The following is a 23,722-nucleotide window of genomic DNA, read 5'->3' as shown; positions in this document are numbered from 1 at the left end:
CTACGGACTACGAGAAATAGAATTACCGGTGAGTAAATTCTTATTTTCTCTGACGTCCTAGTGGATGCTGGGAACTCCGTAAGGACCATGGGGATTATACCAAAGCTCCCAAACGGGCGGGAGAATGCGGATGACTCTGCAGCACCGAATGAGCAAACTCAAGGTCCTCCTCAGCCAGGGTATCAAACTTGTAGAATTTTGCAAATGTGTTTGAACCCGACCAAGTAGCAGCTCGGCAAAGTTGTAAAGCCGAGACCCCTCGGGCAGCCACCCAAGAAGAGCCCACCTTCCTCGTGGAATGGGCTCTCACTGATTTAGGATGCGGCAGTCCAGCCGCAGAATGTGCAAGCTGAATCGTGCTACAGATCCAGCGAGCAATAGTCTGCTTTGAAGCAGGAGCACCCAGCTTGTTGGGTGCATACAGGATCAATAGCTAGTCAGTTTCCCTGACTCTAGCTGTCCTGGATAATAGATTTTCAGGGCCTTGACTACGTCCAGCAACTTGGAATCCTCCAAGTCCCGAGTAGCCGCAGGCACCATAATAGGTTGGTTCAAATTAAAAGCCGATACCACCTTAGGAAGGAATTGGGAACGAGTCATCAATTCCGCCCTATCCATATGAAAAATCAGATAAGGGCTTTTACATGACAAAGCGCCAATTCTGACACACGCCTGGCCGAAGCCAAAGCCAACAGCATGACCACTTTCCACGTGAGATATTTTAGCTCCACGGTTTTAAGTGGCTCAAACCAATGCGACTTTAGGAAATCCAACACTACGTTGAGATCCCAAGGTGCCACTGGAGGCACAAAAAGGGGCTGAATATGCAGCACTCCCTTAACAAAAGTCTGAACTTCAGGCAGTGAAGCCATTTCTTTTTGGAAGAAAATTAACAGAGCCGAAATCTGGACCTTAATGGCACCCAATTTTAGGCCCATAGTCACCCCTGACTGTAGGAAGTGCAGAAATCGACCCAGCTGAAATTCCTCCTTTGGGGCCTTCCTGGCCTCACACCACGCAACATATTTTCGCCATATACGGTGATAATGTTTTGCGGTCACATCCTTCCTAGCTTTAATCAGCGTAGGGATGACTTCCGCCGGAATGCCCTTTTCCTTCAGGATCCGGTGTTCAACCGCCATGCTGTCAAACACAGTCGCGGTAAGTCTTGGAACAGACAGGGCCCCTGCTGCAGCAGGTCCTGTCTGAACGACAGAGGCTATGGGTCCTCTGAGATTATTTCTCGAAGTTCTGGGTACCAAGCTCTTCTTGGCCAATCTGGAACAATGATTATAGTTCTTACTCTTCTCCTTCTTATCATCCTCAGTACCTTGGGTATGAGAGGAAGAGGAGGGAACACATAACCGACTGGTACACCCACGGTGTCACTAAAGCGTCCACAGCTATCGCCTGAGGGTCCCTTGACCTGGCGCAATATCTTTTTAGCTTTTTATTGAGGCGGACGCCATCCTGTCCACCTGTGGTCGTTCCCACCGGTGTACAATCAGCTTGAAGACTTCTGGATGAAGTCCCCACTCCCCCGGGTGGAAGTCGTGTCTGCCGAGGAAGTCTGCTTCCCAGTTTTCCACTCCCGGAATGCACACTGCTGACAGTGCTATCACATGATTCTCCGCCCATCGAAGAATCCTTTTGGCTTCTGCCACTGCTATCCTGCTTCTTGTACCGCCCTGTCGATTTACATGGGCGACAGTCGTGATGTTGTCTGACTGAATCAGCACCGGTTGTTTTTGAAGCAGGTATTCTGTTTGACTCAGGGCATTGTAAATGACCCGTAGTTCCAGAATATTTATATGCAAGGAAGTTTTTGTCCTTGGACGTTTTCTTCCCTGAGTGACTGCCCCCCACCCTCGGAGGCTTGCATCCGTGGTCACCAGGACCCAGTCCTGTATGCCGAATCTGCGGCCTTCACGAAGATGAGAACGCTGCAGCCACCACAGCAGGAGACACCCTGGCCCTTGGTGACAGGGTGATCCACCGATGCATCTGAAGATGCGATTCGGACCACTTGTCCAATAGATTCCACTGGAAGATCCTCGCATGGAACCTGCCTAAGGGAAACGCTTCGTAAGAGCTACCATCCTTCCCAGGATTCGCGTGCAGTGATGCACCGACACCTGTTTTGGTTGCAGGAGGTCCCTGACTAGAGATGATAATTCCTGGGCCTTCTTCTCCAGGAGAAAAACCTTCTTCTGTTCTGTGTCCAGAATCATACCCCGGAACAGCAGACGCGTCGCGGGAATCAGCTGCGACTTTGGGATATTCAGGATCCAGCCGTGCTGATGCAGCACTTCCTGAGATAGTACTACGCTGACTAGCAACTGCTCCTTGGACCTCGCCTTTATCAGGAGATCGTCCAAGTACGGGATAATTATAACTCCCTTCTTTCTAAAGAGTATCATCATTTTGGCCATTACCTTGGTAAATACCCTCGGTGCCGTGGACAGACCAAACGGCAACGTCTGGCATTGGTAATGACAGTCCTGTACCACAAACCTGAGGTACTCCTGGTGAGGTGGGTACATGGGGACACCCTCTTCCAGGCTTGTAATAACCGCCCTGAGCGATTCCATCTTGAACTTGAACTTCCTTATATAAGTGTTCAAGAATTTTAAATTTAGGATGGGACTCACCGAACCATCTGGTTTCGGTACCACAACATCGTGGAATAGTAACCCCGCCCCTGTTGAAGGGGGGGGTACCTTGATTATCACCTGCTGGAAGTACAGCTTGTGAATAGCGTCCAGTACTACCTCCCATTCTTTGGGAGCAGCCGGCAAGGCAGATTTGAGGTAACGGCAAGTGGGAGTGGCCTCCAACTCCAGCTTGTATCCCTGAGATACCACTTGTAGAACCCAGGGATCTACCTGTGAGCGAACCCACTGGTCGATGAAGTTCCGGAGACGCGCCCCCACCGCACCTGGCTCCGCCTGTGGAGCCCCAGCGTCATGCGGTGGACTTAGAGGAAGCGGGGGGAGTATTTTGGTTCCAGGGAACTGGCTGTCTGGTGCAGCTTTTTCCTTCTTCCCCTACCTCTGGGCAGAAAGGAAGCGCCTCTGACCCGCTTGCCTTTTTGTGGCCGAAAGGACTGTAAATGATAATACGGTGCTTTCTTAGGCTGTGAGGAAACCTGAGGTAAAAATGTCTATCATACATATCTATATATGTAAAAATGTCGACTACCCAGCTGTTGCTGTGGATACTAGGTCCGCGAGACCATCCCCAAACAATTCCTCACTCTTATAAAGGCAAAACCTCCATGTGCCTTCACCTGTCCACTGCAGAGTCCATAATACTCTTCTGGCAGAAATGGACATTGATGTCAGCCGGTAGATATCCCTCTGTGCATCTCTCATATATAAGACCACGTCTTTAAAATGCTCTATGGTTAGCAAAATAGTATCCCTGTCTAATCTCAATATTATCTGACAGGGTATCGGACCAAGCTGCTGCAGCACTACACACTGAAGCAATAGCAGGTCTCAGTATAATACCTGAGTGTGTATATACAGACTTCAGGATAGCCTCCTGCTTTCTATCTGCAGGCTCCTTTAAGGCGGCCGTATCCTGAGACGGCAGTGCCACCTTTTTTGACAAGCGTGTGAGCGCCTTATCCACCCTAGGGGACGACTCCCAACGTAACCTGTCCTTTGGCAGGAAAGGGTACGCCATCAGTAACTTTTTAGAAATCACTATTTTCTTATCGGGGAAACACCACGCTTCTTCACACACTTTATTCAATTCATCTGATGGGGGAAAAACCACTGGATGCTTTTTCTCCCCAATATAGAATACCCTTTTTTGTGGTAACTGGGTTAATGTCAGAAATGTGCAACACATTTTTCATTGCCATAATCATACAACGGATGGCCCTTGTGGATTTTACATTTGTCTCATCGTCGTCTACACTGGAGTCAGACTCCGTGTCGACATCTGTCTGCCATCTGAGTTAGCGGGCGTTTTTGAGCCCCTGATGGCCTTTGAGACGCCAGGGCAGGCATGGGCTGAGAAGCCGGCTGTCCCACTGCTGTACGTCATCTAGCCTTTTATGTAAAGGAGTTGACACTGTCTGTTAAAACCTTCCACATATCCACCCACTCTGGTGTCGATCCCGCAGGGGGTGACATCACACTTATCGGCACCTGCTCCGCCTCCATATAATCTTCCTCATCAATCATGTCGACACAGCCGTACCAACACACGCACACACACAGGGAATGCTCTGACTGAGGACAGGACCCCACAAAGTCCTTTGGGGAGACAGAGTATGCCAGCACACACCACAGCGCTATATATCACATGGAGTAACACTTTTGTACTGAGTGATTTCTCCCTAGCAGCTTTTTTACACAGTTTTTTGCGCCTAAATTTTGTGCCCCCCCTCTCTTTTTAACCCTTGATGCCTGATACTGCAGGGGAGAGCCTGGGGAGCTGTCTTCCAGCGTTGCTGTGAAGAAAATGGCGCCGGTGTGCTGAGGTAGATAGCCCCGCCCCTTTCTCGGCGGACTTCTCCCGCTTTTATATGTATTGTATGGCGGGGGATTATGCACATATACAGTGTTATACACTGTATTATGTGCTTTTAGCAATGGTAAGGTACTCTAATTGCTGCCCAGGGTGCCCCCCCCCCAGCACCCATCAGTGACCGGAGTGTGTGGTGTGCAGAGGGAGCAATGGCGCACAGCTGCAGTGCGCTACCTTAATGAAGACAGGAGTCTTCAGCCGCCGATTTTTCCACTTCTCTTCGTTCTTCTGGCTCTGCAAGGGGGACGGCGGCGCGGCTCAGGGACCGGACGACCGAGGCTGGGCCTGTGTTCGATCCCTCTAGAGCTAATGGTGTCCAGTAGCCTAAGAAGCCCAAGCTAGCTGCAAGCAGGTAGGTTCGCTTCTCTCCCCTCTGTCCCACGAAGCAGTGAGTCTGTTGCCAGCAGATCTCACTGAAAATAAAAAACCTAAATATACTTTCTTTTCTAGAAGCTCAGGAGAGCCCCTAGTGTGCATCCAGCTCGGCCGGGCACAGAATTCTAACTGAGGTCTGGAGGAGGAGCATAGAGGGAGTAGCCAGTGCACACCAGGTAGTCCTAATTCTTTCTTAGATGTGCCCAGTCTCCTTCGGAGCCCGCTATTCCCCATGGTCCTTACGGAGTTCCCAGCATCCACTAGGACGTCAGAGAAATAATAATAGGGAGGCTGTGATTATTCACTAAATCTCTGACACAGGGTGAATCATAATCGTGACCATATTATCGAATATACTGACTAATGGAAATGCCATGTCTGTGCGCTTAATCTTTTCTTGAGCTATCCAATTCGTAATCATCTGGATGGACAGCCAGCAGGACTGTATACCCGCCAGTGTCTTCAACTTGTTATCAGAGATCATAAAAATCAGCTTTAAGAAAGGGCATTTATTTTTTTTAAACCAGTAACCTTGGAAACAATAACTCATTTAAAACTATCAGTACTTTCATCGAGCATGGACTGGAGGAGGCTCCGCAGCCTGGAATAATGGGACAGCATGCTGCAGTGAACGACAGACTGCCATACTGTGCAGTAACAAACTGCTTTCACCAAGTCAAGAATTTTACTTTACACCAAAGCACTAATGTTTAGCCTTTGAAATATCTCAAGCTACAGATCACTGCTCATTTACAAAAATATTGTATTCAAATGGAAAGTATACTGAAAAATAGTACCATTTTCTAAAACGCCATATATGAAGGCATATAAATGTGACCCCTAGAGTATTTCACACTGCTAAAATCAGACTTGCAAATAGTGTAACCTGACTGGAGGTAAATAAAACTTAGCGGGGTAAATGGTTTATGTAACAGTAAGCAGTTCTGCAGGACGCACACCTACTGGAAATGTGTAGAAAGAGTGTGAAGAACATATTTTGATACAGCAGTGATCTGCAGTAAGTTACAAGACATGTTTCTTTGGGCCCAAAGAAATAGCATTACAAGGTGGTATTGGCAGAAATACATTGGAGAAATATAATACACATTTAGGGTTGGACTGGACCCATAGGGGAGACCCCCGGAAGGCCCCACTGCCTAAAGGCCCACCCCTTTCTCTAGGGATTAGGTTCCAGACTGTGCATTTGAATTATACATTATACATATATGTTACCTTATGCTGCACAGGACTATGGTGTATTTTCTACAGTGCATTGCTCTTACTAACGTGGTACATTATTTATGCATGTACTAGCAGTATTTACTACATATATATTTATCAAGAGGCCCAGATATGCACTCTCTAATGGTTAACCAAACCTCTATGGTGCCTGGTCTCACCCCCTCTGAAACTGGTCACACCCCTAATCACGGGCCCCTACCTCTGCATTCCCCTGGTGGGCTCTTCATGCCCCAGTCCGACACTGTACACATTCATTAGTATAAAGAGTTGTTTCATCCAACAGGAAACAAAATGAAAAGGAAATTGGAACTTCTGGTTTACCATGTAGACCAGGATTGACAGATCACATGCAGGTAAGCCATGCTAAGCAGCATTATTGGTAAGAGATTATACCCAGAGCTTGTTCAAGCAAACCAAATTGTGCGCAACTACATCAAGCAAATACAATATTTCTTATAATCCGTCAGAAAATTATAATCTGCATATTGCAAAAAATTATTATCTTTTAATACGACACATGGGATATTTTGCTTCCAAATATGACAAAATGCAGCCTAATTCATACATAAATGATCTGTCCAACTATACAGTACTTTGATCTGACCAAAAAAAAAAAGTTTTCAGACAGTCGGAAAACCGGCACTAATTTGACCGTTTGCTATTCAATCGCGGGTGTTTGACAGGTTTTTGCTCCGTTTTCGCCATGCCTTTTCGATTTTTTTTTGTGGTCGAACCGGCTTTGCCAAAAATGGACCAAAAAACTGTTGAACACACCTGCACATTTGTCAATCCATGTGGTGTTCACCCTTCCCCATTTATTCAACAAAACAATGCCTAAACATTAACATACAGTAGTAAGTTGCTGGTGCAGTGGGTACAGTTCATTTGCTTGTAATATAGAAAGTATGTTCCAAGTCTCGCAGAAAATATCTCAAGTTATGGAACTGGTAACATTATACATTATTTTGGGTTGGTAGAATTAATCCACACAAAACCTAAGCACATATAAACATACATGTGAAGATGTAAAATTGTGCTGGCATCGTATTCAGAATTGGCAGCGGCGCTGTGCATCCCAGCCACTGTGCAGAACCCAGGATTCTGCTTTAGCCTTCACTCTCCTAAACAGGCTTAGGAGGAGAGTGAATCCTAATGCTTGCTGACCGAGTCCTGGGTGCTGCACAGCAGCTATGATATACAGCGCCGCTATCGATCCCGGATAGACTGCCAGCACATATATTACATACATCTTCATATGTATGTTTATACAGGTTGAGTATCCCTTATCCAAAATCCCAGGATCCCCTACTGCAATAATGACATATGTATTACATATATTATCTTTAAATATATATATTTGTAAAAAAAAATAAAAAAAAAAAAATATATATATATATATATATATATATAATATTTATGTCATTATCTCAGCAGGGGACCCACAAATTTTGGATTTTTAATTTTGGATAAGGTATACTCAACCTGTATATGCTTAACGCCCCCTACCGCCCTGCACTAGGTAGTCGGTGCTGCAGCTTCTATTCATATGGTTTTACCAGTCCAAATCCTAATTTAGAGAACACTGAAAACAAGAGAAGCGGGAAAAGTGTAAAACCATTAGGAGTGAGATAAAGCAAATATGACTTTCATTCCTACATTTGAAAACAGGAGCAGTAAACTCTGTTGGTAAGGCTGTGGACCATAACAGAAATTTTTGATTACTTCTGTTGAAAACCCTCTCTTAGCCCCTTCTGACCATGAGCTTATCTTCATGTATGCGTAACACTGGATCAGATGAATGCATGAACATTCTTTCAAATACAGTAGATGTGGAATTGACATAACAATTGTTTGCTATGTTACATAGGAGTCTCCCTCCCCATTGTGTCTCATGCCCTCTCCATACTTGATAGCAATTCATGGAAGCCCTACTCCTCTTCTGAAATACTCTGTTTCTGCGAGTGTCACAACTGACTGCAAGTGAATCCATATCCTCCCACTTACAAACAATGGACCAACTCTAATTATTCACCCCTAAAAACAAGTTGGGAAGATTGGGCAGAGAAAGCCTGGTTGGACATTTTCCTGGATATCGCTGTGTGAAACCAAATGCTCTGTATAAGAAATGATAAACTATACACTGGAATCTCTGTAAGAGATAGATGCTAATAAGGGAATGGAAGAATCCAGCAAAGACTAGCTTTACCTGTGGAAAACGGTACAGGTCTTTTCATACAGATTACCAACAAGTTACAGGAAACTTTGAAATAATAAGAATTTACTCACCGGTAATTCTATTTCTCGTAGTCCGTAGTGGATGCTGGGAACTCCGAAAGGACCATGGGAATAGCGGGCTCCGAAGGAGGCTGGGCACTCTAGAAAGATTTAGGACTACCTGGTGTGCACTGGCTCCTCCCACTATGACCCTCCTCCAAGCCTCAGTTAGGACACTGTGCCCGGACGAGCGTACACAATAAGGAAGGATTTTGAATCCCGGGTAAGACTCATACCAGCCACACCAATCACACCGTACAACTCGTGATATGAAACCCAGTTAACAGTATGAAACAACTGAGCCTCTCAACAGATGGCTCAACAATAACCCGATTTAGTTAACAATAACTATGTACAAGTATTGCAGATAAACCGCACTTGGGATGGGCGCCCAGCATCCACTACGGACTACGAGAAATAGAATTACCGGTGAGTAAATTCTTATTTTCTCTGACGTCCTAGTGGATGCTGGGAACTCCGAAAGGACCATGGGGATTATACCAAAGCTCCCAAACGGGCGGGAGAGTGCGGATGACTCTGCAGCACCGAATGAGAGAACTCCAGGTCCTCCTCAGCCAGGGTATCAAATTTGTAGAATTTTGCAAACGTGTTTGCCCCTGACCAAGTAGCTGCTCGGCAAAGTTGTAAAGCCGAGACCCCTCGGGCAGCCGCCCAAGATGAGCCCACCTTCCTTGTGGAATGGGCATTTACAGATTTTGGCTGTGGCAGGCCTGCCACAGAATGTGCAAGCTGAATTGTACTACAAATCCAGCGAGCAATAGTCTGCTTAGAAGCAGGAGCACCCAGCTTGTTGGGTGCATACATGATAAACAGCGAGTCGGATTTTCTGACTCCAGCCGTCCTGGAAACATATTTTCAGGGCCCTGACAACGTCTAGCAACTTGGAGTCCTCCAAGTCCCTAGTAGCCGCAGGCACCACAATAGGCTGGTTCAGGTGAAACGCTGACACCACCTTAGGGAGAAACTGGGGATGAGTCCTCAATTCTGCCCTATCCATATGGAAAATCAGATAAGGGCTTTTACAAGACAAAGCCGCCAATTCTGATACTCGCCTGGCAGAAGCCAAGGCCAATAACATGACCACCTTCCACGTGAGATATTTCAGATCCACGGTTTTTAGTGGCTCAAACCAATGTGATTTTAAGAAACTCAACACCACGTTGAGATCCCAAGGTGCCACAGGGGGCACAAACGGGGGCTGAATATGCAGCACTCCTTTAACAAATGTCTGAACTTCAGGTACTGAAGCTAGTTCTTTTTGAAAGAAAATCGACAGAGCCGAGATCTGTACCTTAATGGAGCCCAGTTTTAGGCCCATATTAACTCCCGCTTGCAGGAAATGCAGAAATCGACCTAGTTGAAATTCCTCTGTTGGGGCCTTTTCGGCCTCACACCATGCAACATACTTCCGCCATATGCGGTGATAATGATTTGCTGTAACCTCTTTCCTAGCTTTAATAAGCGTAGGAATGACTTCCTCCGGAATGCCCTTTTCCTTCAGTATCCGGCGTTCAACCGCCATGCCGTCAAACGCAGCCGCGGTAAGTCTTGGAACAGACAGGGCCCCTGCTGTAGCAGGTCTTGTCTGAGCGGCAGAGACCACGGGTCCTCTGAGATCATCTCTTGAAGTTCCGGGTACCACGCTCTTCTTGGCCAATCCGGAACCACGAGAATTGTGTTTACTCCTCGCTTTCTTATTATTCTCAATACCTTCGGTATGAGAGGTAGAGGAGGGTACACATAAACTGACTGGTACACCCACGGTGTCACTAGAGCGTCCACAGCTATCGCCTGAGGGTCTCTTGACCTGGCGCAATACCTCTCTAGTTTTTTGTTTAGGCGGGACGCCATCATGTCCACCTGTGGACGACCCCACTGATTTACAATCATTTGGAAGACTTCTGGATGAAGTCCCCACTCTCCCGGGTGGAGGTCGTGCCTGCTGAGAAAGTCTGCTTCCCAGTTGTCCACTCCCGGGATGAACACTGCTGACAGTGCTAGTACATGAGTTTCCGCCCATCGGAGAATTCTTGTGGCTTCTGCCATTGCCATCCTGCTTCTTGTGCCGCCCTGTCGATTCACATGGGCGACTGCCGTGATGTTGTCTGACTGGATCAGCACCGGCTGGTGTAGGAGCAGGGATTTTGCTTGACTTAGGGCATTGTAAATGGCCCTTAGTTCCAGAATATTTATGTGAAGGGAAGTCTCCTGACTTGACATAGTCCTTGGAAGTTTCTTCCCTTTGTGACTGCCCCCCAGCCTCGTAGGCTGGCATCCGTGGTCACCAGGACCCAGTCCTGTATGCCGAATCTGCGGCCCTCCAGAAGATGAGCACTCTGCAGCCACCACAGAAGAGACACCCTGGTTCTTGGGGACAGGGTTATCAAGCGATGCATCTGAAGATGCGATCCGGACCACTTGTCCAACAGGTCCCACTGAAAAATTCTGGCATGGAACCTGCCGAATGGAATTGCTTCGTAAGAAGCTACCATCTTTCCCAGGACCCGCGTGCAGTGATGCACCGATACCTGTTTTGGTTTTAGGAGGTCTCTGACTAGAGAAGACAACTCCGTGGCTTTCTCCTCCGGGAGAAACACTTTTTTTCTGGACTGTGTCCAGAATCATTCCCAGGAACATTAGACGTGTCGTCGGGACCAGCTGTGACTTTGGGATATTCAGAATCCAGCCGTGCTGGCGCAGCACTTCCTGAGATAGTGCTACTCCCACTAACAACTGTTCCTTGGATCGTGCCTTTATTAGGAGATCGTCCAAGTATGGGATAAGTAAAACTCCCTTTTTTCGAAGGAGTATCATCATTTCCGCCATAACCTTGGTAAATACCCTCGGTGCCGTGGAGAGTCCAAACGGCAGCGTCTGGAATTGGTAATGGCAATCCTGTACCACAAATCTGAGGTACTCCTGGTGAGGATGGTAAATGGGGACATGCAGGTAAGCATCCTTGATGTCCAGGGATACCATGTAATTCCCCTCCTCCAGGCTTGCAATAACCGCCCTGAGCGATTCCATCTTGAACTTGAATTTTTTTATGTATGTGTTCAAGGATTTCAAATTTAAAATGGGTCTCACCGAACCGTCCGGTTTCGGCACCACAAATAGTGTGGAATAGTAACCCCGGCCTTGTTGAAGTAGGGGTACCTTGATTATCACCTGCTGGGAATACAGCTTGTGAATCGCTGTTAGCACCGCCTCCCTGTCTGAGGGAGCAATCGGCAAGGCAGATTTTAGGAACCGGTGGGGTGGAGCCGCCTCGAATTCCAGCTTGTACCCCTGAGATACTATTTGAAGGATCCAGGGATCCACCTGTGAGCGAGCCCACTGATCGCTGAAATTCATGAGGCGGGCCCCCACCGTACCTGGCTCCGCCTGTGGAGCCCCACCGTCATGCGGCGGACTTGGAAGAGGAAGCGGGGGAGGACTTTTGCTCCTGGGAACCTGCTGTTTGTTGCAGCCTTTTTCCCCTACCTCTGCCTCTAGACAGAAAAGACCCTCCTTTTCCCCGCTTGTTTTTCTGGGTTCGAAAGAACTGAACCTGATAAAATGGCGCCTTCTTAGGCTGTGAGGGGACATGGGGTAAAAATGCTGACTTCCCAGACGTTGCTGTGGAAACTAGGTCGGAGAGACCATCCCCAAATAATTCCTCCCCCTTATAAGGCAAAACTTCCATGTGCCTTTTGGAATCTGCATCTCCAGTCCACTGGCGAGTCCATAAGCATCTCCTAGCAGAGATGGACAATGCACTTACTTTAGATGCCAGCCGGCAGATTTCCCGCTGTGCATCTCTCATATATAAGACTGAGTCTTTGATATGGTCAATTGTTAGCAGAATCGTGTCTCTGTCTAGTGTGTCAATATTTTCTGACAGTTTATCCGACCACGCAGCGGCAGCACTGCACATCCATGCTGACGCAATAGCTGGTCTAAGTATAATGCCTGAGTGTGTATATACAGACTTCAGGATCGCCTCCTGCTTTCTATCAGCAGGTTCCTTAAGGGCGGCCGTATCCTGAGACGGTAGTGCCACCTTTTTAGACCAACGTGTGAGCGCTTTATCCACCCTAGGAGGTGTTTCCCAACGTAACCTATCCTCTGGCGGGAAAGGGAACGCCATTAGTACCTTCTTAGGAATTACCAATTTCTTATCAGGGGAAGCCCACGCTTCTTCACACACTTCATTTAATTCATCTGACGGGGGAAAAACTACAGGTAGTTTTTTCTCCCCAAACATAATACCCTTTTTTGTGGTACCTGGATGTAAATCAGAAATATTTAACACCTCTTTCATTGCCTCAATCATGCAGTGAATGGCCTTAATGGGCATTAAATGTGACTCATCGTCGTCGACACTGGTGTCAGTATCCGTGTCGACATCTACTTGTGCCATCTGAGATAGCGGGCGTTTCAGAGCCCCTGATGACTTTTGAGACACCTGGACAGGCACGAGCTGAGAACTCGGCTGTCCCACAGTCGGCATGTCGTCAAATTTCTTATGTAATGAGTCTATACGTGCACTCATTTCTTTCCATAAGCTCATCCACTCAGGTGTCTGCCCCCCCCCCAGGGGGTGACATCCCTTCTAAAGGCATCTGCTCCGCCTCCACCTCATTATCCTCATCAAACATGTCGACACAGCCGTACCGACACACTCCACACACACAGGGAATGCTCTATATAGAGGACAGGACCCACAAAAGCCCTTTGGGGGGACAGAGTAAGAGTATGCCAGCACACACCAGAGCGCTATATAAGGCAGGGACTAACTGAGTTATGTCCCTTATAGCTGCTTTTTAATATAAACTATATACTGCGCCAAATTAAATGCCCCCCCTCTCTCTTTTTTACCCTTTTCTGTAGTGTAGTCTGCAGGGGAGAGCCAGGGAGCTTCCTTTCAGCGGAGCTGTGAGGGAAAAATGGCGCCAGTGTGCTGAGGGAGATAGCTCCGCCCCTTTTCCGCGGCCTATTCTCCCGCTTTTTTATGGAATCTGGCAGGGGTATTTACCTCATATATAGCCCCTGGGGCTATATATTGAGGTATTTTTGCCAGCCAAGGTGTTTTTATTGCTGCCTCAGGGCGCCCCCCCCAGCGCCCTGCACCCTCAGTGACCGGAGTGTGAAGTGTGAGAGGAGCAATGGCGCACAGCTGCAGTGCTGTGCGCTACCTTGGTGAAGACTGATGTCTTCATGCCGCCGATTTTCCGGACCATCTTCTTGCTTCTGGCTCTGTAAGGGGGACGGCGGTGCGGCTCCGGGACCGAACATCAAGGCTGGGCCTGTGGTCGATCCCTCTGGAGCTAATTGTGTCCAGTAGCCTAAGAAGCCCAATCCGGCTGCAAGCAGGCGAGTTCGCTTCTTCTCCCCTTAGTCCCTCGCTGCAGTGAGCCTGTTGCCAGCAGGTCTCACTGAAAATAAAAAACCTAAGACTATCTTTCTTCTAAGAGCTCAGGAGAGCCCCTAGTGTGCATCCAACCTCGGCCGGGCACAAAATCTAACTGAGGCTTGGAGGAGGGTCATAGTGGGAGGAGCCAGTGCACACCAGGTAGTCCTAAATCTTTCTAGAGTGCCCAGCCTCCTTCGGAGCCCGCTATTCCCATGGTCCTTTCGGAGTTCCCAGCATCCACTAGGACGTCAGAGAAATATAGTGAGAATTTTCTAACCATAGAACAATGATCACAGCCTAGAAAAAAATACTTTTGATACACTGTAGAACAACTTGTTTACTTGAGAATTTCTGTTTGGGGAATTGAGGAAAGATTACATTATTTACATTACAAGCGATGCACAATGTAGACAGTGTCCTTGGAGAGAGCTTGAAACTTGTTTTCTGTGAAAAAACCTAGCTGGGTTACACAACACAATATGACCAAGGCCACACAGGAACTCACCTAATTAAATTAAAAGCAGCTATCTTTATTTCAAATCTGCAGATACTGTACAGTCTCCTACACACTTGCTTATGGTAGCTGAATCGTAGTCTGTCAATTAATAAACCTACCGGGCCTCTGCTGCTAGGAGCTCATCGTAGTGTGAGGATCTCTGGTCATCATCCTGACGGTAGCGAATCACAGTGGCCAGACCTTTGCTCACAAGGGCTTCTGCAATGTTTCTGTGGAGAAACACGAAAGTCAGCTGTTAGGATAAGATTGGAAAAGCATTACAGGTACTGTTATGACAGAAATTGATCTAGAATCATAATTATTCATCAGAATTTATTTTAAAAACCCCCAGATGCAATACAATAAAAAAATGGGCACAAAAAGGTGAGATTTCTGGTATGGTGCTATATGAACAGCATTTAAAACTAAAAGTTATATTGAATCAATACAGTACAAGTATGTTATACTTACTAAACATTTAAATTTGAAGCAGACACTTCTAGAGCATTAAAAGTCAAAACACAGCACAAGGTGAACGGATGTGAAAGAAATAAAATACAACATTTAAAATAGCTCTAGTAAAATCCTATATTCCATATAGGAATGGTCAATTTAATTGTTGCTCCGATTGGTCACCCACTTGACTTGCCCAAAAGCACAACGTTTAGCTGCGCAGAGAGGCTAAACACGTCAGCGGTTATCTCGCCTAACTAGCAGCACAACTGAACTGCTGCCGCCAGGTGCACTCTATTGGTGGACGCACAATGGATATTGATAGCCGCCATCCCATCCGTTGGTAAATCATACAGAAACCCTACAATGCTTTGTTATACACCAGAGGAAACTTTATTCTGACAAAATGTTGAGGTGCTAGGTTTATGGATTTAGTTGCTTTTATGGTGTCTAAAAGGACCTTCATTGAATGGTTTTGTTTTCTTTAAATGTACGCATATCACTTTGTTGTGTCATTAATATAAATCAATAACCTACTACATTTATATGGTTGCTCTGCTTGTATTTGTTCCCCTGGGTCACAAGGAGATGGACATCAAACAAGGAGTGAGAATTAAAACCAAAGACCTTTCAGATAAACTGGCTATGATTATTCAATTATTTGCTATGTTCGCATTATTCAATATATTTTGCATGAAACAAACCAGAGAGCATCGGTTATAAATATTAACAGCACAAAGTATTAACAATGTGACAACCACCAGTTGCTGCCCAAAAACACCCTTACCCTCATTTTGTATTTTGCTTTGTACTATGCTACAACACAAAGGGGGAGCATGTAATAGGATGTGATAACCAGAAAGTGGGAGATTTATCTGAACATTTTGATTTAAGGTTTAATATGTTGAAAGCACAGAGATGTTTATGGTGTTGGCCCAACACTGCATATGACCACAATCTGTGGCTGATTTGGAGTGCAGATCGATGAGAGCGGTGCATGTTATTTTGTAACTGCATCTAACATAAGACACACATGCATGAATGCCAAGATGAAGTGCAACTAGTTTGGTTTTCCATTCTCTCCACTTCTCATTCATCAAGCATGTCATAAAACATACAAATGAACTGCAAAACAACATCAGTAAGCTGAGCTTCATATCCACAACACAGTATGCAATATTTTTCAAATGTACCTTTTAATAGTTGCACCAACATATTACACTACATATAAGACTAAATGCTTACAAACTGCAGAATGATTTGCTAAATAATGATAAAATACATAAACCTAGACAAAGTTTGAAAGAACTGCCTATTTACCCATCATCACTTGAAATTAATGTTTAAAACAAAAACGTACTAAAAAGCTCAACTGTGACCGCAGATAATAAGCAACTGTTGTGTGCGACTATTATTGGTCACACAACTCCATGTTTGTAGGCAAAGCTGTAAAAAGGTAGACACACCCAGGTAGAACAGGGTCAGAGTTCAGCACACTGGTACCTAATGAAAATATCAGACAAGGCGGCAGTGCAACATTAATTGTAGCTTCCAATAATGAGGTTTATAAACACATTCTTAATAGACTTCACAATCGCCTAGAGTAGTGCATCTCAAAACAATCCCCCCACCCAGCTCCACTGTAACCCCCAATATTTACACATACCAGGGATAGTAAATTAATTTATATGAATATATGCTTATAGGTCACTGGAATGGTGAGTGTATGACTTTCTCAGGTGTCCTCGTGAGGAAATTAAACTGTAAATTACAGCGGCTAATTGAACAACACTATGTTTCAGCACAGACTATGTAATGGTTAGCATTACTACCTCACACCACTGAGGTCATGGGTTTGATTCCTACCATGGCCCTAACTGTATAAAGTTTGTATATTCTCCCCATGCTTGCGTGGGTTTCCTCTGGGTACTCCAAATTCCTCCCACGGAATCAGTGGCTTAGCACATTAATCCCTGCATGGGGGACAGGCCATTTAATAGCTTTCCCCCTGCATGGCTAATTGAATATGCCTCTTATTATTGCATCTAATAGAAAAAGAACAGAAGAGTTAATTACCTGCCTATAGCAACTCCTCTCAAAGAGTGGAATTCAATTCTATGCAATGTGTTTTCCCTCACACCACATGCAAGAGGGAACCTGCTAGTCAGCACTACCATATATGGGCGATCCATGCACAGACACATCACTCAGAATTTAAATCCCCCATATAAATCTACTACTGCTGAGAGGAGTGCAAATTATGGGAAATGTAATAGGAACCACAGACCTCACTAAAGAATGAGGTAGTGTGTGCTCCATGCCTCCGAAATATCATTACATACCAGTAAAATGAGAAGCACAAAATTGGTCGTCTCAGCATAGGTGACAGATTTAGCCAGATGTATTTGTTTCATTACGCCAAGGTAAATCTTTATAAAGGTCACATACATTACGAGTAGATAAAATTAGAAGAGAAAAAAAATCCAGAGCCATACATTCATAAAATGTGATCGCTGCTACAGCAAGCTCTGCATGCAAAGGTGTCTCTCTAATCATAAGCATTACACTCCGCTACAGCTAATTCACAAGGCAATGGTCACCAATTACTGGAGTGCAGCACTTGTAAAGGCTGGGAAGGGGTTAGAATACATTTTGTATCTACTCTGAAACCATCCTTTCAATTTTAACTGTGTGTAAATGCAGCATGGGATTTAGTCTGTGCCAGCCCAGCACAAGGTTCACTGAGCAAAAGTAATTATCCGCAACATACTTTTGACATTTCAGAATTCTATTTGTTTCACATTCCCACACCTTTCAGCTGGCAGGGACGGCTCCCACAAATGGAAAGACGCAGAGGGGAACAAACGGGAAAATGTCTGCATTGATTCAAACAAGGCAAACTGCTTCCCAAAGGGACACAGTCTACTCTCCTTAAAGAAGAATGGGTTTGAATAAAAAAAATCTGGCTACCTAAATGAAAAGACACAGGGTTCAGAAAGCACTTGAGGAGATTTATCACAAGGAGAGACTGCAGCTATAAATCATAAGGAGATTCTACATGACACCCACCTCTGAATAGAAACTCCAAAATGAGAAAACTGGACATGCTTTGGGTGTCATGGGAAATATAGGCACATCTCACGGTTCCAGTGGTTGTGCCAATCACACAGAGGGCTGAATCCATTGTAGTATAAGACACAATGTGGTGCAATATAGCAGAAGGTGCAATAGACAGAAAAAAAATGTTACTGCTTTAGAAATTAGAACATTTGTGATAGAAGAAACATTTGACATTTGTTGATTCCCACTAATAAAAGCTCCACAATTGTGTCCAACTAGAACACCAAAGAGCTGCCACAGCAGTTTAATGCATATTTACTTAGGCAAAGTAGATTTTCACAGTGGCTACATACATCAGCGCCATAAGGTGACACCTTCACTTCAAGCAAGGCCATTCTTGTTACTTAGTTTACGTGAAATTTCATGCAAATAAAAGGTTTCCACCTTAACCCAAGTTAACAACTTTTTTATTACAGTACTGTAAGTAGCACTTTTTCTCAAACAGTGTGCCATGAGTGTGTGCCCAGGCTGTCACTCACAATGACAGTGGCGTAAAAGGCTGGGAACTACGTTCAGGCATGCTCCATCCACTTTGTAGAGCAAGAGGAGGAGTGTGTGCTCTCCCGCTTCCCCCCAACCCCTCCTCCACCTGCTACACAGGATACTGCATTTGCATCTAGAAACACCTACCCACTGGCTTCCAGTGGTATCAGAGAGGAACTGGGAGCAGGCAGGCAGCCGCAACAGTACAGATGTGTCAGCAGAGCCGACAACCCCAGAAACCAAAGAACTAGGATGAAATGAAGCCCCCAGGGTAAGTAAACGCCAATGGTTACAGAAAACATATGGGGGGTGTTACATAAAAAAAAGAAAAAAAAGGAAAAAAAAAGTAGTGAGCATTTTCAATAGATAAGGCGAGATGGGTGTGGTTAGGGTTGTCCTTTATCTCCCAGAACTGATGGGAGTGTGTACTTTACTCTGTTATGTCTAACAGATATTAATAGTACAACAAGATTAAGTAACATTTCCACACGCAGTTTTGCAATCCCCACTCCACTGGGAAAGCCAGCCTTGGTATCAACTGGCATGGGGGTTTGTGAAATCATGATTCCACCAGCCTTGGTATCAACTGGCATGGGGGTTTGTGAAATCATGATTCCAACAACCCAAGCTGACTGCCCAGTCCTTGTTACCCTAATATCAGGGGGACCCAATGTCACCCCCCTCTGATTTTGTGGTAACCAGCATTGGGCTGAAAAAGCACCAGCGCTGCCAGAGGAGCTGGGAACAACCACCTGATAGGATCACTTAGCAGCCTGGGTCTCCTTCTGCCCTTTTCCACCTCCCGTCCAGCAGTCTTAGGCAACCCTTAGGACCGCCCCTTGCTGCTGTTCTTGCTGGTTGGATCAGTCTATTGTGAAATAAACTGTATCAAGTCAGTCTAGCCATTAACAGGAGTCTTGGATTAGAAACAGCAACAGTCTAGCTTCAGAAAGGAGTGACTGCACAGCACTTTGAAGGCCAGGACTGAACCAAGCTAATATTATTTTACTCACTCAGGAAGTCTGAGGGGGGCTTGTATAGTTTCATTAGTTTGTACATCTTCATATGGTATCCTGTGAGATTAAAAAAGTAATTACCTGGACAGGAGATAGGTAAACAAAAGCCGTTCATCAATGTCCACATACAGATACATGGAGCTGGTTAGATTGCACATGAAAGCTATCTTTGGGGACCAAAAGGTGTGCACAAAGCTTCAAGCATGAAAAAAAAAAGAAAAAAAAAAAAGACTATAACCATAGGTTGTGTTTCAACATGATACTTCTACAATAGCAGGGAGTTTCGGAAACTACCTTATTGCTTGTGTGCTGGTTAGGTTGATTTGGGGACACCTAGGATATATGGTATGGGATACATTTGGTATATTACACTCACACTTCACAGAGCAGTCTTGTTTACAATTCTTTTACAGCCTAAAAAGAGATTAATGTGAGCATACCATATTTCATGTTCCTACTACACAGGGGAACGTATGTACAGTTATCTGTACTTAGGTTAATTACGTGGGAAGTCTAGGCATGGACCCTGGGTTATTAACTGGCAACCCAGTCATCAGGGACTTGGTCATGACATCAATATTGGTGGAAAAGTTGATTAAAAGGTATGATCCATGTTCTGTGTCAGACTTTGGGGGATCAATTCTTAATTGAAATCTGCACCTCCATTTCCTGCAATACCCTTCAGTCCAGAATAAGCCATCTAATTCTGTGTTTGTTTTTTTCCTTTTTATTTTGAAATTGCAACATGTTTGACTATGTATTCTGTAACACTTTTAGATTATTTTTGTAACTAAGCATTGTACTAATTTTTTTAAATAAAGTGTTTCTTTAGTAGTATATTTTCATATATGCTCAAGAACCCAGTCTTTGAAAAATTTGTTTGCCAGCTAATGTTATGCTATGACTATTTATTGCTTAATACAGTGGGAGACAAACTAACAGAGCGCTAGTTTGTATTGCAGAGACTATGCAATTGTGATAGTGTTTGGTGATATGTGGCCCCATTATACAATGGGTGGTGGCAAGCAAGAGAGGTGTACAGTATGGTATAACAGGCAGAGTAACATAGTGTATTAACAGTAGCGCTCTCCAGCCACCAAGTTTGAATTAAAACACCAGGAGTGAAAAAATCAAGGAAACTGATTCACCCTGAGGGAATGGAGGGATCCTTCACCCTCCCTTTGCTTAGGTCTGTGTAAACAGCAGCAAAACACTTCTCTCTCTCGATCACAGACCAAATAGGAAAATTCTCCAAAGCCTCAGAGAAAATCCGTAACGGATGACAATGGGTTCACTTCTTAAAAAGCATCCTGAAACACTTTAAAGAGAGAGATACATAGTGTAGCAGTCCTTTAAGATAAAAAGTTGTTTTATTCCACAGACCGCACTTACAAGACAATGATTAAAAACAGGCACATAAATTCAACTCCTATGGACATATCACCAAGATGACATCTTTCCTCCTCGGGAAACTCCTGTAACACCAGCTGGACACGGTGTGTGGGGAAGCCTGGTTCCGGATCCACAACTTCCACCAAAACCAAGAAGATCCTTCAGAGTGAATGGAGAAACGTCCACGGGTTGTAACAACAAGTGAAGCTCAACGCGTATCGGACATACCGTCCTTCATCAGGAGCATACATTCACTTGTTTAGAAACTATACTTATACCCTATACACAGCTGGAGACGATTACCGCTAACCGTCAATTTCCAGTATCTTCATTTCCGAAGATACTGGAAATTGCCGGTTAGCGGTAATCGTCTCCAGCTGTGTATAGGGTATAAGTATGGTTTCTAAACAAGTGAATGTATGCTCCTGATGAAGGACGGTATGTCCGATACGCGTTGAGCTTCACTTGTTGTTACAACCCGTGGACGTTTCTCCATTCACTCTGAAGGATCTTCTTGGTTTTGGTGGAAGTTGTGGATCCGGAACCAGGCTTCCCCACACACCGTGTCCAGCTGGTGTTACAGGAGTTTCCCGAGGAGGAAAGATGTCATCTTGGTGATATGTCCATAGGAGTTGAATTTATGTGCCTGTTTTTAATCATTGTCTTGTAAGTGCGGTCTGTGGAATAAAACAACTTTTTATCTTAAAGGACTGCTACACTATGTATCTCTCTCTTTAAAGTGTTTCAGGATGCTTTTTAAGAAGTGAACCCATTGTCATCCGTTACGGATTTTCTCTGAGGCTTTGGAGAATTTTCCTATTTGGTCTGTGATCGAGAGAGAGAAGTGTTTTGCTGCTGTTTACACAGACCTAAGCAAAGGGAGGGTGAAGGATCCCTCCATTCCCTCAGGGTGAATCAGTTTCCTTGATTTTTTCACTCCTGGTGTTTTAATTCAAACTTGGTGGCTGGAGAGCGCTACTGTTAATACACTATTTTTTATTCTGCATCTGTTTCTTGTGTGTGGGGTGGATTCACACACGTGTGTATTGTGTAGCTGCACCTCAGTCTTGTGCGCATGGAATCTGAAAACCTTTTGCTGCTAGGCAGAGTAACATAAAAAGAATTGTGATTATTTTATTTGGCTATGCACTCATTAAATCAGGACTTAAGGTCTGTGATCATAATTCTGACACTAGTGTAGTACTAGTCAGTTTTATTATTATTGGCTGTGACTTAGAGTCAAAGAGGTATGCCTATAGGGGTCCCGGACAACTCACACTACCTTCACACAGCTTGTCCACATTGCTTATGGTGTCCAAGTCTGTTCCTATAAATCAGGGGTGGGGATCCTTTTATCTGCCAAGGGCCATTTGGATTTTTCATCATCATTTGCGGGCCAATTTTTAAGCACCCACCCCCATGCACGCGCTCGCTTAGTAAAGTGGGCATGGACTTACACATACTGGTCCCACTATAGTGCCAGTTACACATACTGGTCCCACTATAGTGCCAGTTACACATACTGGCCCCACTATAGGGACACTTACACATACTACAGGACAGGTCCCATCCAAACTCCTGCACACCACAGGTCCAGGGTCCACCCTGCACCACAACACAGCCGTTCCTCCTGCCCGCAGCCAGTAGAGCAGACCTCCGTTGAGATCACTCTCCAATGCTGTCTCACGTCATTGCCTGGATCAGTCTCCTACACACTGCAGCATGGGAGATATAGTTTTCTTACACTGTACACAGTGCACCATGTGAGAAAACTACATCTCCCATGATGCCATGCGCGGCAGACTGCTTTACACTCTGCAGCTGCCTGGACAGACAAATTGCTTCTCCGGGCTGTATAAGGTCCGTAGGCCAGAGGTTCTCTACCCCTGCTATAAATGAATGCACATTTGCAACTACATACAAATCTTAAATGATCAATATGTATTATATTACTTTCTTGATTTAAGTGTTTTATTGTAGCCACTGCTATTAATCCAATTTTTGCATAGCTATTATTAACTTGGATTTTGAAATAAATGAATGTTGTATTATTGCTACTAACCCAACCTTCTTTTACTGAATTCAGATCTCACCAAGAGTATTACCTGGATTACAAACAATTAACCATCTCCTTCCAGTGTACACCAGTTGTTCCCAAACTCAGTCCTCAAGAAACCTTAGCAGTGCAGGTTTTTAGGAAGTCCACTACTTGAGTATCGGTGGCTTAATTAGTACCTCAGTCAATTTGATTTGACAATCAGGAATCAAGACTGGATATCCTTAAAACCTTGACAATTAAGGTGCATTTAGGCCAAGTGCTGTACACTATATATGCCAGGCATTCCAAACCTCGCTCCACAAGGCACACTAACGGTCCAGGTTTTATCGTTACCCATGCTTGAGCACAGGTGACTTCATTAATACCTCTGTTTTGTTTCCACCATTTCTGCTGAAGTCTGGATATCAACAAACCTGCACCGTTAGTGTGCTTAGAGTACATAAGTTCAGAATGCCTGGTATATACATTTTTTTTTTTATGCTCAGTACACCAGCGCCATAAAAGATATGACTTCCATTATAAGCAAACTTCAAATGAAATGTAAGAATGTATTGTGCCAGTAAAACACGTCCTGCTTCACCTCATTACAGAGGCAAAGCAGGAAGTGACATTGACAAGATGTATTAACATCTTGTCTGCCAAAGCAGATAGTTAACCCCCCCTCCGGCAATGCCTCCCTGAGCACAAAGTGCCCAGCCGACTCTAGTGTGCATGTGCGGGTTCTCTCATGCGAGATCCCCTGCGCAGTCTGGAGCCAGCACCCCACCACAGCCAGGGACAACTATGATCCTGCTGTGGCGATAGGGGCATCACCACCTGCAGCTGTCGATATTAATAGCTGCATGTGTCGGAAC

General features: G+C 45.0%; 1 protein-coding gene across 1 annotated transcript in view; it reads right to left on the bottom strand.

The window, feature by feature from the left end:
* The window catches only part of SND1 (staphylococcal nuclease and tudor domain containing 1), a 1,401,087-nt gene that overhangs the window by 848,744 nt on the left and 528,621 nt on the right, over positions 1-23,722 (bottom strand). Inside the window, exon 13 of the mRNA XM_063926687.1 lies at positions 14,465-14,575. Coding sequence (XP_063782757.1) covers positions 14,465-14,575 — 111 coding nt within the window. The remainder of the gene's footprint in view (positions 1-14,464; positions 14,576-23,722) is intronic.

The sequence above is a fragment of the Pseudophryne corroboree genome, chromosome 6, assembly GCF_028390025.1.
Source record: "Pseudophryne corroboree isolate aPseCor3 chromosome 6, aPseCor3.hap2, whole genome shotgun sequence".
Classification (NCBI taxonomy): Eukaryota; Metazoa; Chordata; class Amphibia; order Anura; family Myobatrachidae; genus Pseudophryne; species Pseudophryne corroboree.
Note: the sequence above shows the minus strand (reverse complement) of the source record. Positions and strands in the feature narration are given on the sequence as shown.